General features: G+C 44.5%; 1 protein-coding gene and 1 pseudogene across 1 annotated transcript; one reads left to right on the forward strand and one right to left on the reverse strand.

Moving 5' to 3' along the window:
- The first annotated feature begins 916 nt into the window (after positions 1–916).
- On the forward strand, positions 917–1654 carry LOC146932231 (uncharacterized). The gene has a single exon (XM_085707736.1). It carries the CDS (start codon positions 917–919, stop codon positions 1652–1654), a length of 738 nt encoding a protein of 245 aa, XP_085563862.1.
- Positions 1655–12704: 11050 nt separating this feature from the next.
- On the reverse strand, positions 12705–14194 carry LOC146932232 (uncharacterized; annotated as a pseudogene).
- Positions 14195–15532: the final 1338 nt, after the last annotated feature.

The following is a 15532-nucleotide window of genomic DNA, read 5'->3' on the forward strand; positions in this document are numbered from 1 at the left end:
AAGTTTGACAATACACTCATGAAACTGCTTGGGACCAGAAGCTTTGGTGAAAACATCTGTTGTTTGGTGCTGAGAAGTAATAGGAAGCAAACGCATGACACCTGCTTGCAGCTTTTCACGAACCAGATGACAATCAATATCCAAGTGTTTAGTACGCTCATGAAACACTGGATTGGCAGAAATGTGAAGTGCACTCTGGTTGTCGCAGTAAATAACAGGCAAACGAGATGGAGCTTGTTGCAAATCATGTAAGAGGAAACACATCCACCGAAGCTCCCTTGTGGCAGATGCTAGTGCCCTGTATTCTGCCTCTGCAGATGAACAAGAGACAGTGGGCTGCTTCTTGGATTTCCAGGAAACCAAGGACTTGCTGGACCGTCATCCTATTCCTAGGGGCGTAGGAGCCCTCCGAAAAAGGCTCCAAGCCCTCCAGAGAGACCTGGGCGCCCTCAGGAAAGGCCTGGGCGCCCTCCAGAAGGATCGCTGAGCCCTGGCGCGCCCCCTGAAGGGCGCCGCCTCATTGAACTTCTAGAAGCCTCTAGAAACCGCCCAAAAGCCCCAAAAATACACAAATACCCCTGTTACTTGGATACCAAGCAACCGAAGCCCAAGCCCATAGCAGGCTATAAATACCACTCTTGAGAGCATTCTCAAGGCATCTAATCATCAGTCTAAAACCCCAGTATACGATTCTTAGCCCTAGAATCCTTACCGTACTTTTGCAAGTACAGTTGGCGCCGTCTGTGGGAAACAGGTAAAACTAACCTTGACCACGTTTCTGGATCGCAAATCGTGATTCAAAAACCCTTAAACTAGACCTCTGAATCGTAAAACTCCTTTGCGATTTAGAAACCCTAACCCCTCTCGACCAACCTAAATCGCACCTCACGTACGATTTAGAGAAAAGCCTCTCATCATGGCAACAGCCGAAGAATTGGAATCCATGCGAACCCAACTCGCTCAGCTAAAGGATCACAACGATGCCCTTCAGGCCTCAATGGAGACCATGCAACAAAAGCAACTGGAGGAAAAAGAAGAATCACACCATGGCGAGCTAGATGACCCCGAACCACAACCATTATCCACCGAAATTTGGGACGCACCAGTTCCAGAGGGCTTCAAGCCGCCCCACCTATCCACCTTCGACGGAAAGAACGACCCCATGGAGCATGTCACGGCCTTCAATACACGCATGGCGGTTGTCGGGGCTCCCGATTCTCTGAAGTGCAAATTGCTAGCAGGTACTTTCACTGACGCCGCCTTACGCTGGTACATGAATCTCCCACGGTTCTCCATCCTCAGCTACCAGGACATGACCAGAAAACTCATACAACAGTTCTCCGCCAGTCGACATCGCAAGGTCCCAGCAACCAGCCTTTTCAACGTACGACAAGGGCATAACGAATCCCTCAGAGACTACCTGGCTAGGTTCAACGACACAACCATCAAGGTAATCAACCCCAACCAGGAAGTGTTCGGAGGAGCTTTCCAAAACGGACTAAGGGCAGGGCAGTTCAACGAGTCTCTAGCCCAGAAACCTGCGGATTCCATGGAAGAGGTTATAGCCAGGGCAGAATGCTACATCAAGGGCGAGGAGAGCAACGCAGAAAAGAAAGCCAGAGACGCCAAGGAGCGCGCAAACAATCCAGAATGACGACCTTATCAACCAGCGGCTGGCAGAGATCGCGCCCCCTACAGAAGGCCGGAGAGGCGACCGTTCAATCCGTATTCTCAAAGGGACTTCACGCCCTTAAATACTCGACCAGAGCGTATCATGAAGGAGGTCTTGGAGGCAAGGCTGATCCCAGAGCCCTTGCCAGCCCGCAGCCCCGTCATGGGAAGGGATGAAGACAAATGGTGCAAATACCATAAGGTACGAGGACACGACACAGACTCATGCATTCATCTTCGCCAAGAAATCGAGCGACTAATCCAAAGTGGGAAGCTAAGAGGGTATGTCAGGGACAGAAGGGGCGAGAATAAACAAAAAACGGATCATAAAAAGGAGGAAGTGAATGACGAAAAAAGACACGCCATAAACACTATTTCAGGCGGCTTCGCCGGAGGAGGGGAGTCAAGTTCGTCGCGAAAGAAATATGTGAGACATGTAATGTTGTGCCAGGAATATGAAGAGACGGATCAGAAGCACGAACCAGAGGTATCCTTCGCGCCCAAAGATTTTCGAGACGTGGTACCCCACGACGACGACCCCATGGTCGTCACTTTACAAATCTTCAAGTGGGACGTAAAGCGGGTGTTGATAGACCCAGGAAGCTCTGCGGATATTCTTTACTTCGACACATTTGATCGAATGGGGCTAGACCCGGAACAGCTGCAACCTTTCAGAGGAACTCTGGCGGGCTTCACGGGCAAGCAGGTTCATGTGAGAGGATACATCACCCTAAAGACAACTTTCGGAGGCGGATCTCACGCCAAAACCATTCGAGTCAGGTACCTCGTCGTAAACTCGCCTTGCTCCTACAACATCATCATAGGTCGCCCTGCCTTCAACCTGTTGGGCGGATTCTTATCCACGAAGTACCTAGTAATGAAGTACCCTCTTGACTCTGGAAAGATTGGAACCATTCGGGGCGATCAGAAACTCGCCAGGGAGTGCTATCATAACAGTTTGCGTTTGCAAAAGAACAGAAAGAAGTCAAGTAGCGAGGTAACGCACGAAGTCAACATGATCGATCTGGACCCCAGAGAAGGCTTCCAGCAAGAACGCCTAGAACCCACTGAAGAATTAAAAGAAGTCTCCATCGGACCAGAAGCCCATCATACAACAAAGATTGGCACATCACTACCCCCTGAAGAGGAGGTCGCCCTGGTCAAGCTACTAAAGAAGAATCTGGATCTCTTCGCCTGGCATCCTTCAGAAATGCCGGGGATGGACCCCGACATTGCTTGCCACCACTTATCTATCAAGGCTGGCGTGAAACCGGTAGTACAGCGGAAAAGGAAGATGGGCGAGGAAAGAAGAAAGACAGTTGATGAGGAAGTGAAAAAATTAGTTGAAGCCCACTTTATCAGCGAAATAAAGTATCCCACGTGGTTAGCCAACACCGTCCTTGTTAAGAAAGCAAATGGGAAGTGGCGAATGTGCGTGGACTACACTGATTTGAACATGGCATGCCCCAAAGATCCTTATCCTCTCCCTAACATTGACCACCTGATCGACAGCGCCTCAGGTTACAAAACTCTAAGCTTTATGGATGCCTATTCAGGTTACAATCAAATACGGATGGACCCTCTGGACGCTCCAAAAACGGCCTTTATGACCAGCACAAAGAATTATCACTATGAAGTCATGTCTTTTGGTCTAAAGAACGCAGGCGCCACCTTCCAGCGATCTATGGACACCGCGTTCTCCGCGCAGATAGGACGAAATCTGGAGGTATATATTGACGACCTAGTCGCAAAGACGAAGGAGGGATACAGTCACTCTGAAGATCTGGAGGAGATATTGAGCCAGGTTCGAAGATATAGGATTCGTCTGAATCCATCAAAATGTTCTTTCGGAGTGCAGGCGGGAAAATTCTTAGGTTTCCTCTTAACAAGACGAGGCATCGAAGCAAACCCTGACAAATGTCAGGCGATCATCAACATGAGAAGCCCCACCAACATCAAGGAAGTACAACAACTCACAGGTAGGCTCGCCGCTCTTTCTCGTTTCTTGTCCTGCGCCGGCGACAAAGCCTTCTCTTTCTTCGCCTCCATTAAGAAAAAGGAGAGATTCGAGTGGACTCCAGAATGCGAGGATGCTTTCCAGTAGATTAAAAAGTTCTTAGCTAGTCCGCCCATCCTACAGCGGCCAAATCCGAACGCCATCCTTTTCCTATATCTGGCGATATCTGACAACGCCATGAGCACAGTCTTGGTAGAAGATTCAGCAACAGGAGAGAAGCCAATTTATTTCGTCAGCAGGGTACTCAAAGGGGCAGAGCTGCGATATCAGAAGATAGAACGTCTCGCCCTTGCTGTCGTCGTAACAGCAAGGAAGCTTCGCCCCTACTTCCAAAGTCACAAGATCGTCGTAAAATCAGATTACCCGATCAGGCAAGTACTGGGGAAACCTGATTTGGCCGGAAGATTGGTAGCCTGGTCCGTAGAGCTTTCAGAGTATGACGTTCAGTTCGTACCAAGGGGGAGTATCAAATCCCAAGTATTGGCAGATTTTGTAGTAGAGCTCGCCTCCCCAGTACAGGAACAACCTCCTTTCGTATGGCTCTTATCTGTAGATGGCTCATCCAACCTGAAAGGCAGTGGTGCAGGCGTTATCTTGGAAGGGCCGGACGACGTTCTCATCGAACAATCCCTCAGATTCGAATTCAAGGCGAGCAACAATCAGGCCGAGTATGAAGCTCTAATAGCTGGCATGACCTTAGCTCTAGAGATGGGCGCTGAAAATTTGCGAGCCAAGAGTGATTCCCAGCTCGTAACAAGTCAGATCACGGGCGACTATCAGACGAAAGACACACAGCTAGCCAAATATCTAACTAAGGTGCAGAGCCTCGCCAAGAAATTTAGCTTCTTCGAGGCCATTTATGTATCACGGGAGCAGAATTCCAGAGCGGATTTGTTGGCAAAACTCGCCAGTACCAAACGACCAGGCAACAACAGAACAGTTATCCAGGAAGTAGTGGCAACACCCAGTACGAAGGTGGACGAAGTACTTCAGGTCATAGAGAACACAGGAGGATGGATGGAACCATTGCTTAGATATTTGACAGGATCATTCACACCAACCGACGGCGAGGAAGAACAGACAATCAGGAGGCGAGCGTCCAAATTCACTTTGGTCTCGGGGAAACTCTACAAAAGAGGCCGCACGACTCCCTTGCTACGATGCCTAGGAGAAGACGAGACGTACTTGGTCCTTCTGGAAGTACACGAGGGCGTTTGCGGTAGCCATATAGGCGGGCGAGCCCTAGCCGCCAAACTCCTCCGCGCCGGCTACTATTGGCCCACCATGCTTCAGGATAGCTCGACTTTCGTAAAGAAATGTGACAAATGCCAAAGGTTCTCCGACAGGAAGCACGTCCCAGCTCAGGAGTTGACCTCTGTATACTCGCCATGGCCCTTCCACAAATGGGCAGTCGACATCGTTGGGCCCTTTCCTCTCGCCCCAGGGCAGCTTAAATTTCTCATAGTGGGAGTGGATTACTTCACCAAATGGATCGAGGCGGAAGCAGTCGCCAAGATAACTGCAGAAAGAGTAAAGAAATTCTATTGGAAGAAGATCATCTGCCGTTTCGGCCTACCTAAATGCATAGTGTCAGATAATGGAACTCAGTTCGCAAGCTCAACAGTGTTGGACTTCTGCAAGAACCTAGGGATACAGACAAAATTCGTCTCGGTAATTCACCCGCAAGCCAATGGGCAAGCCGAATCGGCCAACAAAGTTATTCTTAGCGGAATCAAAAAGAAATTGGAAGCCGCCAAAAGTTTGTGGGCAGAGCAACTCCATGAGGTATGAACAATTTTCAGAATCAATTTACTCTCGCCGCAACTTTCCAAAATTTTAAATCTCTTTCAAGCTTCTATACTATATATAAACAAATGCATCGATCAAAATAAGTACAGGTACTATGGTCTTACCACACTACTCCTCATTCTACAACCAAGGAGACGCCATTCACTATGGTTTATGGCACAGACGCCATGATACCTGTCGAAATCGACACTCCCACGTGGAGGCGAGATACGTTTTCAGAGGAAGCTAATGAAGTAGGTATGGCGGTAAGCATGGACGTCATTGATGAGGTCCGGGAGCAGGCACACATCAAGGAATTCGCAGCCAAGCAGAGAGCAGCTAGACGATACAACTCCAGAGTGACGCCCAGGGAGATGAAAGAGGGCGACTTAGTCCTCAAGCAAGTCGTCGCCCCAACCAGAATAGGCAAACTATTTCCAAACTGGGAAGGACCTTACAGAATCAGAGAAAAATACGCCCACGGGGCGTATAAGTTAGAAGAACTGAACGGAGACGCCGTACCTCGCACTTGGAATGTGGCCAATCTGCGTCACTACTATAGCTAGAATTCTTTTTCTTTTGCATTTTAATTTTATTATGTACCAAATAAGGATGATGTAAGATCACCACTGAAACTCTTATATTTTAACTTTATCAATAATACAGGGTTAGGGTGGCACTCTTTTCCCCTGCAAGGGCAGGGGTTTTTAACGAGACGCCCTTTTCCTTTTTCATATCTATGATTCTATCCACATTTTTTCTATCATACAAACATAATTCGCTCCCTGAAAGAAAAAAGATAAAGGATTCACAACGCCAACCTTGATAAAAGCTCTGGCTGCGTCGACGCATCAAATCGCCTCGCCTTCCATCAGAGTTGGAAGTGAAAAGTCTTCCCCCAGAGCGGGAAGCCCAAAGTCCTCCTTCAGAGTAGGAGGCGCCTTCCATCAGAGTTGGAAGTGAAAAGTCTTCCCTCCTTCAGAGTAGGAGGCGCCTTCCATCAGAGTTGGAAGTGAAAAGTCTTCCCCCAGAGCGGGAAGCCCAAAGTCCTCCTTCAGAGTAGGAGGCGCCTTCCATCAGAGTTTGAAGTGCAAAATAATATCTTCCCTCAGAGTGGGAAGCAAAACCTTCCTTCAGAATAAGAGACGAAAGAATAAACCCCAGGCATCTCGACGGGCCCGCCGAAATGCTTATGTCGACATTTTTAGGGCGACGAAACGCACCAGATGAGTAATAGAGATTTAAAAAGAGACGAAATCGCCGAAAACTCTCACTTTTGAAGAAACAACTCATAAAAACGCATTCAACATATAGAATGAAACCGAAGCAACATAGAAAATCGCAAAAATATTTAAACATTTGCAGAATATCAAGCCACAACAAGAAAGAGGTTCCGCATCTGACATAAGCATATGTAAGCATTCAAAGTCACAAATCGCCGAGCAGATAAAAGTGTTTAAAAGGGCGTTCTAAGAAGCCGCCAATATCAAGTTACAGACCAAGAAACATAGTTTAAATAAAGAACAAATAAAAAAGCACAAGACTATTCATCGTCCACCAACTCGCCGTTCACAATGATCTTGAAGGGATCAAGCTCTTCAACTTTGGCCTCTAGGTTAAACAAAAGCACCTGCTCTTTAGCACGTATAAATCCATCCTCAAAATATATCGCCAGAGCCCGCCGACCTTCATCTACCGCCAACTCTGACTTTTCTAGCGCAGCTTTCGTCGCGTCCTTCTCTGTCTCCGCGGCCTCCTTAGCCTGCTTCATTTCTTCTAGGGCGGACTCAGCGGCTGCTTTGTCTTTCAACGCATCCCTAAGACGGCTTTCCAGTCCAGAAGATTTATGTTTCCATTTCTCCACATCTTCCGCAGCATCAGTGTGCTTCTTCTCCACCAAGTCATACTTCGTCTCTAAGCAGTGGCTCAACAGCATAGTTCTCAAAGCCGCCGTATGGATATCCGCCACCAGGTCACTACACTTAGCCTTCACGCCAGCTTCCACGTCCACCTTCGTAAAGGGTACCTGTTCCTTCATATACCTGCAAGACCGTCAAACAATAAAGTCACTAAGGACCAAAGACCAAACAGCCAAAAGGAATCAACGCCTAAGAAAGACAAGAATACTAGTATACCGGCGAATGTCGAACCCAGAATGCCAGAAAGAGTCCATCACGTCATCATTCAGAGAAGTCTCTCCCGTCTCTTTTCCTGAAGGAGGGCGACTACTGCTGGGCTTAGATCCCCGACCCGTCCTCGCCTTCTTAGACGAAGGAGAGGCCGCCTGAGCAGAAGCATTCCCTCCACCAGCATTTTCTAAGTCGTCCACCTCGATCACACCAGAATCTCCTTTAACGGACTCCTTCCTCTTCAACCTCCTCAAGGAAACGCCCCCGGGACTGCTGGACACGTAGCCATCAGGGTTCTTACTTCTCTCCAACTCAGCCAAATACTTCCTCATCTCCGCGCCACTAAGGGGCAACATTTCGCCTGCGCAGAGTAGAACAAACTCAGGTGAATAAATCAAATAAAGTGACAAAGCCAAAACAAATGCGAAACTTTTGAAAGACACTCACGCAAATAGGCTGCCATGCGGACAGCGTCGCCCTCCCTATTTAACAGGTCATGAATATTTGTCAATGGAACCTTCTCCAAGAACTGAGTTAGCTCATACTCATAGGGCGACATCGCATCCAAGTCATACCCTTTCACCGCCAGAGGGGCACTGGTCCACCGAAGAGGAAACTTTGGTTCGCCATTCACTAGAACTGAGGACGTCGAGCACCCAGGCGACCCCTGCACTCTAACAAAAGTATCCCGCCACTCCTTCTTAAAGTTACAAGCGTAGGTGGGAAAGAGCCTCTTTCCAGAGTGAGCAGAGATAGCTATCCAAGTTCCTTTGCTAACATCTTTTGTACCATAAAATTGGAAAAAGGCGGCGACAGAAGGCTCTAGACCCAGCGACTTACATAGGATTTCAAAACCACGAATAAACGCCCAGCTATTAGGAAAAATCTGTGTGGGCGCCACGTTCAGAAACTTCAATACGTCCATCTCAAAAGGCGTAAAAGGAATTTTTACGCCGAATTCCTCTAAGACGGCGGTATAGACAAAGTAAGATTCGTCTCCCTCGCCCGCCATCTCTTGATCACACACGCGCTCGTCTGGGTCGCAAGACAACAGCACCACATCCTCTTCCCGTCCGGTGGCCGAAATATCGAACTTACTTCAAAACGAATCCATAGCAGAAACATCAACATAAAGGGATTCTTCTAACAACACTTCTTCCGCAAATAAAGACATCCCTATTGACCTAGAAGGTATCCTTTTCCCCTCCACTGCGCGCGAAGCTCCCGGAAACGGACGAATTTCCCAGCACTCGTCCTCCTTAGCTGCCCCTGAAGTGGCAGACAGAAACACACAATCACTATCATGGCCCGAATTAGCACTTGACTCGCTCGAAAGGTCACTAAACAATTCTTCCCCGAATAACCCATCATAATAAGCATCCCAATTAATAATCCCATCAGCACCGGTAGCGTGCCTCAGACACACTTTCCTCAAGTTTTCCTTTTCAATCGGATCAATGGGTTGGACCAGTTTCCCCTCACCATCGCACTCCCTAATTAGAACCATCTCCTAACCTAACGTTTTCGCTCTAAACATAAAAATACAAAAAGAGGGGAAAAAGAAGGGATGAGAAGTCAATAAGTACCTGCGAAGGAGTTGGAGACGGATCTGCAGATGCTATAAACCGGCAAACAAACCGTGAAGAAGACCGAAGGGGAAAGCAGCAAGGAGCGTTGGACAAAATGAAAAGTGAAGAAATGAAAACCTCGAAATTCGTCTTTAAAGGAGAGCAAAAGTCACCTCGGGAAGCGTGTCAGGCACAGTTAAGATCAAGACACGTGGCGGTCATCAAGGGTTAAAGGCATATCAAAGGTCCGTAAAAACCCCAAGAGCGCCTTAGGAAGCTCGCCATACAAGAGGAACATACGAGATCGCCTACTGGCGACCTTCTTCGAGCAGAACATACACAAAGCAAAGCCGAATCACCAACCATCTCGCCTCGACCCAAGACTCGTGCTTGGGGGGCTGTAGGATACGGGCACAAATAACATACACCTTCGGTTTCCGTCACAGCATTCCATGACAGACTCAGTACAACGCTCCAATTTCAGGACGTATATCTACCCTCGGGATCTCCGTGACATTCGTAAACCGCCCTGAAGAAATCCTTCGAAATAGTCCGGCTGCATAGCAGGATTTCATGAAACCATCATCACTTCGCCTTGTCCCAAGGCTTGTGCTTGGGGGGCTGTGGACCGTCATCATATTCCTAAATGAATCAAATGATCCCAGAAAGACTCTTCGCATGTCATCATCACTTCGCCTTGTCCCAAGACTCGTGCTTGGGGGGCTGTGGACCGTCATCCTATTCCTAGGGGCGTAGGAGCCCTCCGAAAAAGGCTCTAAGCCCTCCAGAGAGACCTGGGCGCCCTCAGGAAAGGCCTGGGCGCCCTCCAGAAGGATCTCTGAGCCCTGGCGCGCCCCCTGAAGGGCGCCGCCTCATTGAACTTCTAGAAGCCTCTAGAAACCGCCCAAAAGCCCCAAAAATACACAAATACCCCTGTTACTTGGAAACCAAGCAACCGAAGCCCAAGCCCATAGCAGGCTATAAATACCACTCTTGAGAGCATTCTCAAGGCATCTAATCATCAGTCTAAAACCCCAGTATACGATTCTTAGCCCTAGAATCCTTACCGTACTTTTGCAAGTACACTTGCCAATGAAGAAGCAGTAACCAGAAATGGACCTGCGTGTATCCACACATCCACCCCAGTCTGCGTCACTAAAACCCAGAAGCTGCAGGTCAGAAGTTGCAGGAAAGAAGAGACCCCTACCAGGAGAACGCTTCAAGTATCTCAACACTCTTAATGCAGCTTTGTGATGTAACTCAGTAGGAGAAGCCATGAATTGGCTGAGTTGTTGTGCTGCAAAAGCTATGTCAGGGCGCGTAGTTGTCAGATAAAGCAATCTTCCAACTAACCTTCTATAACCAGTAATGTCTGCATAGGGCATGCTACTATCCTGAGATAAACGAAGAGAGGGATCAAGTGGTGTGGATACTGGTTTACAACCAGTTAAACCTGAGTCTGTGAGTAGTTCCAAACAATACTTGCGTTAACAGAGGGAGATTCCTTTGGATGAACGTGCAACTTCAGGTCCCAAGAAAAACTTAAGCTCTCCTAAGTTTTTGATGCGAAATGCCTTGTCCAGAGCCTGCTTGAGACTTTCAAACTCCTTCAAACAAGTACCAGCTAGTATTATGTCATCCACATATACTAAAATCACAGTGTAGGAAGAAGTAGTGGTTTTAGTGAAGAGGGTGTGATCTGAAGTTGCTTGAATGAATCCCTGAGCATGAAGGAACTGTGTAAGCTTCTCAAACCACTGGCGGCTAGCTTGCTTGAGGCCATATAAGGACTTAAGCAATTTGCAGACCTGGCCTTGCTTAGGAGGGATGACCCCTTTTGGAACTTTCATGTATACAGCTTCATGTAAATCTCCATGTAAGAAAGCGTTATTTACATCTAATTGATGTAAATACCAGCCATGGATGGAAGCTAGAGCAAGCAACACTCTCACTGTGGAGAGTTTGGCAACAGGGGAAAAGGTTTCAAAGTAGTCTAAACCTTCTGTTTGACTAAAACCCTGTGCTACCAGTCTAGCTTTGAACCTTTCTATTGTTCCATCAGCATACCTTTTGATTTTATACACCCATTTGCTTCCAATGGAGATAGCATCTGGAGGTAAATCAACAAACTCCCAAGTGTGATTGGCATTGAGTGCTTCTATCTCAGTGTGCATAGCTGCTATCCATCTAGAATCCTGATTGGCAGCTTGAAAATTTGAAGGTTCAACTTCAGTGTTGAGAGAGAAAGCATAAGCCTGATGCTTTGGAGAAAGAGCTGAGTAGCTGATAAATTGATCAATGGGGTAATTACAACTAACAGAGTTGCAAACATAGTCTTGTAAATGAGAGGGAACCTGAGAGATCCTACTTGATCTTCTGACAGGCTCATCTTCTTGCCTCTCAACCTCAATCACATTGTCTGGTTCTAATGTTTCATCATTTTCTTCATTAGAAACAGGTGCATCAGATGATGATGAAGTTACAGGTAACTGATGTGATTGGGAAATCATATCAAGTTCACCATCATTAAGATATATCTGTGTGTGAGGCACAGAAGTAACACTTGGTGAATGAAAGGGAAATTCTAAGTCAAAGAATTTTACATTTCTAGAAACTAGTATCTCTGTGGTATGCACATCAACTAGAACAAATCCTTTAATGCCTGGCCTGAAACCCAAGAAAGCACATTTTCTTGCTCTAGGGTCAAATTTGTGTCTATTGACAGGTAATGTTGATGCATAACTCAAGCAACCAAATACCTTTAAACAAGTAAGATCAGGAACTTCATTGTATAAAACTTCATAAGAAGATTTATTATGCAAAATCTTTGTAGGAATTCTATTTATCAAATAGACTGCATGCAAGACTGCATAAGACCAAAACTTCTTAGGAAGTTTGGATTGAAACATCAAGGCTCTGCTGATATTGAGTATGTGTTGATGTCTCCTTTCTACTCTGCCATTCTGCTGTGGAGTATAAACACAACTCCTTTGATGTATTATTCCTTTTTTATCATAGAAATCTTTTAGCATAAATTCAGGCCCATTGTCACTTCTAATCATTTTAATCTTCCTTTCAAACTGTCTTTCAATCATAGAAACAAAACTTTTAACTTGATAAGAAGCTTCAGACTTATTCTTTAACATAACAATCCATATATGTCTAGTACAATCATCCAGAATTGTAAGAAAATACTTGTGACCATGTACAGAAACTGTATTGAATGGCCCCCAAATATCAAAATGTACTAAATCAAAAGCAGTTTTAGCATTGCTACTGCTTATAGGAAAAGGTAAGATCTTCTGTCTACACATCTGACACACATCACAAGCAGTATGTGTACTAACAGTTACATAGCTATACATTTTATTCATACAAAGCATTCTATCATGTGACAAATGTCCTAGTCTGAGATGCCACAGTACACCATCAGGGACATGCTTATTGTGAACTTCCATTGAAGTTGAGACATTGGATACAGAGACTTGATGCCTTTCATCAGTCTTCAAGTAGTACAATCCACCTCTTTCTTCAGCTAAACCAATCTTCCTCAAAGTGTTCTTTTCCTGTATTATACATATGTCAGCTTCAAATTGCAATTTGCAATTTTGCTCTCTACATAACTTGCTAACAGAAATAAGATTCACTGCAAATTTTGGCAAATAAAGCACATTGTCTATGCTTAGGTCTCTAGACAACTTGACTTGACCTCTGTAGCATGCTTCAATGACACTTCCATTTGGTAAATTGACATTAATAGAATCAATTTTACTATAACTAGCAAACCAGCTTAAGTCATAACAAGTGTGATGAGTTGCTCCTGTATCTACAATCCATCCAGGATCATTTTGCTTACTATGCAAACTAGCAAGAAATGAATTACCTTCAAAAAGTGAAATAGAATTGCTACCTTTCACCACATTAGCTGAACACTTAGCTTCAGAGTTGTTCTTTTCCAGAAGTGTCATGAGACTCTGATATTGATCCTTGGTAAGAGTGATGCCTTCATTATCATCATGTTTACTTGCAGACCCTGAGTTGTTCTGACTTTCAGTATCTTCTGCATCCACCATATTAGTATAAGAGTTACCACCTCCTTTACCCCAATTAGGAGGGTAACCATGCTTTCTGTAGCAGGTATCAACTGTGTGATTGGTCCTTTCACAGAAAGTGCAGTACCTACTACTTCCATTTCCTCTACCATTACCATTTCCTCTTCCTCTTCCTTGAAAAGGAGTGCCTCCTCTACCTTTTCCAAATGGTTTCTGACCATTAACAGCATTAACCAATCCTGTATTATCTTCCAGGGATGTGTTTTGCACATGAACAACACCATATTGCAACTTTCTCTCCTGTTGCATAACCATAGAAAATACTCTATTAATTGGTGGCATAGGATCCATCAAGAGAACCTGAGAAGCCACTCCTTGATACTCTTCATTCAGTCCAATTAAAAACTGTATGATCCTGTCTTCTGCCCTAAAACCCTTAGCATTTCTCATAGCAAGACAGGTACAAGGCATAGGGCAAGTACACTGAGGTATGGGTCTATATTGATCCAACTCTTCCCATAAACCCCTGAGTTCAGTAAAGTAATCAGTGATGTTGTGCTCACCTTGCTTCAGATTTGCAATTTCTTGATGCAATTGAGCTACTCTAATACGATCTCCTCTCATAAACCGATCCTTCAAGTCATTCCACATATCAATTGCATTTTCAATGAAAACTACGCTGTGTGCAATTGAAGGAGAAATTGAATTAATGATCCAAGTATGAACTAGATTATTGCACCTTTCCCAAGCCAAACGATTTAGATCATCTTCACTAGGAATTGGTATGGAACCGTCAACAAATTTGTACTTGTTCTTCATAGCCAATGCTCTTCGCATATTCATCGACCAAGAGTGGTAGTTGTCACCGGTTAACTGTGGAGTAACACTAACCGTCGAAGAATTTTCTGATGAATGAACATAATAAGGATCAAGACTTTGATCCTGGTTCTGATTGTTATTTCTTACCATGATTATAACAAATCAACACAAAACGAAGTGAATTTTGAGATCAAGGATCAAATTGAACAAGAACGTAACAAGAACGAAACTTGAAGTAGAAAAATGCAGAGAAAAAAAAACGAAAGAAGCAGATGCGTGATCTTAGCCAAAGAATCACGCAATCAAGCACAAGAAAACAGAGTAACGATCATTGCGGAAGCAGAGCAAGATAAAACTTGCTCTGATACCATCAAAGTAAAAGTGACCGCCATGGGAGAAGAGAGAAAAGCTCCAACAACAATGGAGAAAAACGGTTATGATTTCATTAAGTGTTCACTGATACATGATTAGTGTATATATACAACACCTAACTAAGTGCCAGCTCATCATAGCTTCTATAACTAACTAAATGAAATTGAAATGTAAAATGAAATTTACAAGTAAATTCAAATGAGTTAGTTTTGGTGACTTGCGCGCCAAGCTTCAGGTTATGCTAATACAACTCGATTGTAAGCTACGATGAAATCCTTTTGTAATTTTTTTTGTCACTGTTTACTTGTGTTTTTAGTAAACAAGAAGATTAGTTTTTAAAAGTTGTTTGCAGGATCAAAAGAGAAATCCTAGGACATGTTGTAGAAAGTTTTTCCCGAAAATGTATGAATGTTCATCATATTCATGAGTTTGTATATGAACAAGATGAATAAAATTGTCTTAAAATGAATAAAACCCCTTTACAAAATATTTATTTGAAAAATAAATTTACAATAATTTCCAATATATAATTTTCATCTTTGATACTTCAACATTTTCCACTATTTATATGAGCCTTGCTATATCTCGCGAGAGATTTGCTCACGAAAATTTCCCGATAGAGTTTTTTTGTTATATTTCAATCCTTTCTTTTAAGCTTTTGGAATGGTTATATATCTTTCTTTGTTTCCTATACTGCAATTAACCAGATATAGACAAAAAAGACCATGTATGGCTTAAAAAGAAAAAGCCACCGCACCGTCACATGAAATCATGGTCAATGAGTTGATACCAGTTTTGCATGCCATGCCAGCTGCCATGAAATCATGAATACCAAGTTGAAGTGGTCGTGGTCTCATGAAATTAAGCTGAGAGTTAACTTTGGATACCAAACTCATCATCTAAGAGAGAAAATAAATTAATTAAACAATACAAGTCGAACAATGTAATCTCGTGAAATAGTCGTGATGTACAGTTTCGCGATATTAAGCATTTCTGTATTTATATTACTACTTTCATCCCTATTTATAAGACCCCTTTACAAAATTTTATTTCCCTTTTAAGACCTCTTCAAAGATCAAGATGCATTAATTAATTTTTCACAAAAATATCCCTAAT

Source organism: Medicago sativa, chromosome 4, assembly GCF_051527215.1.
Source record: "Medicago sativa cultivar Bolivia chromosome 4, Bolivia_mono, whole genome shotgun sequence".
Lineage (NCBI taxonomy): Eukaryota > Viridiplantae > Streptophyta > Magnoliopsida > Fabales > Fabaceae > Medicago > Medicago sativa.

Coding starts and splice junctions, on each gene's coding strand:
- LOC146932231 (XM_085707736.1), top strand. CDS start 917: ATGGCAACAGCCGAAGAATTGGAATCCATGCGAACCCAACTCGCTCAG.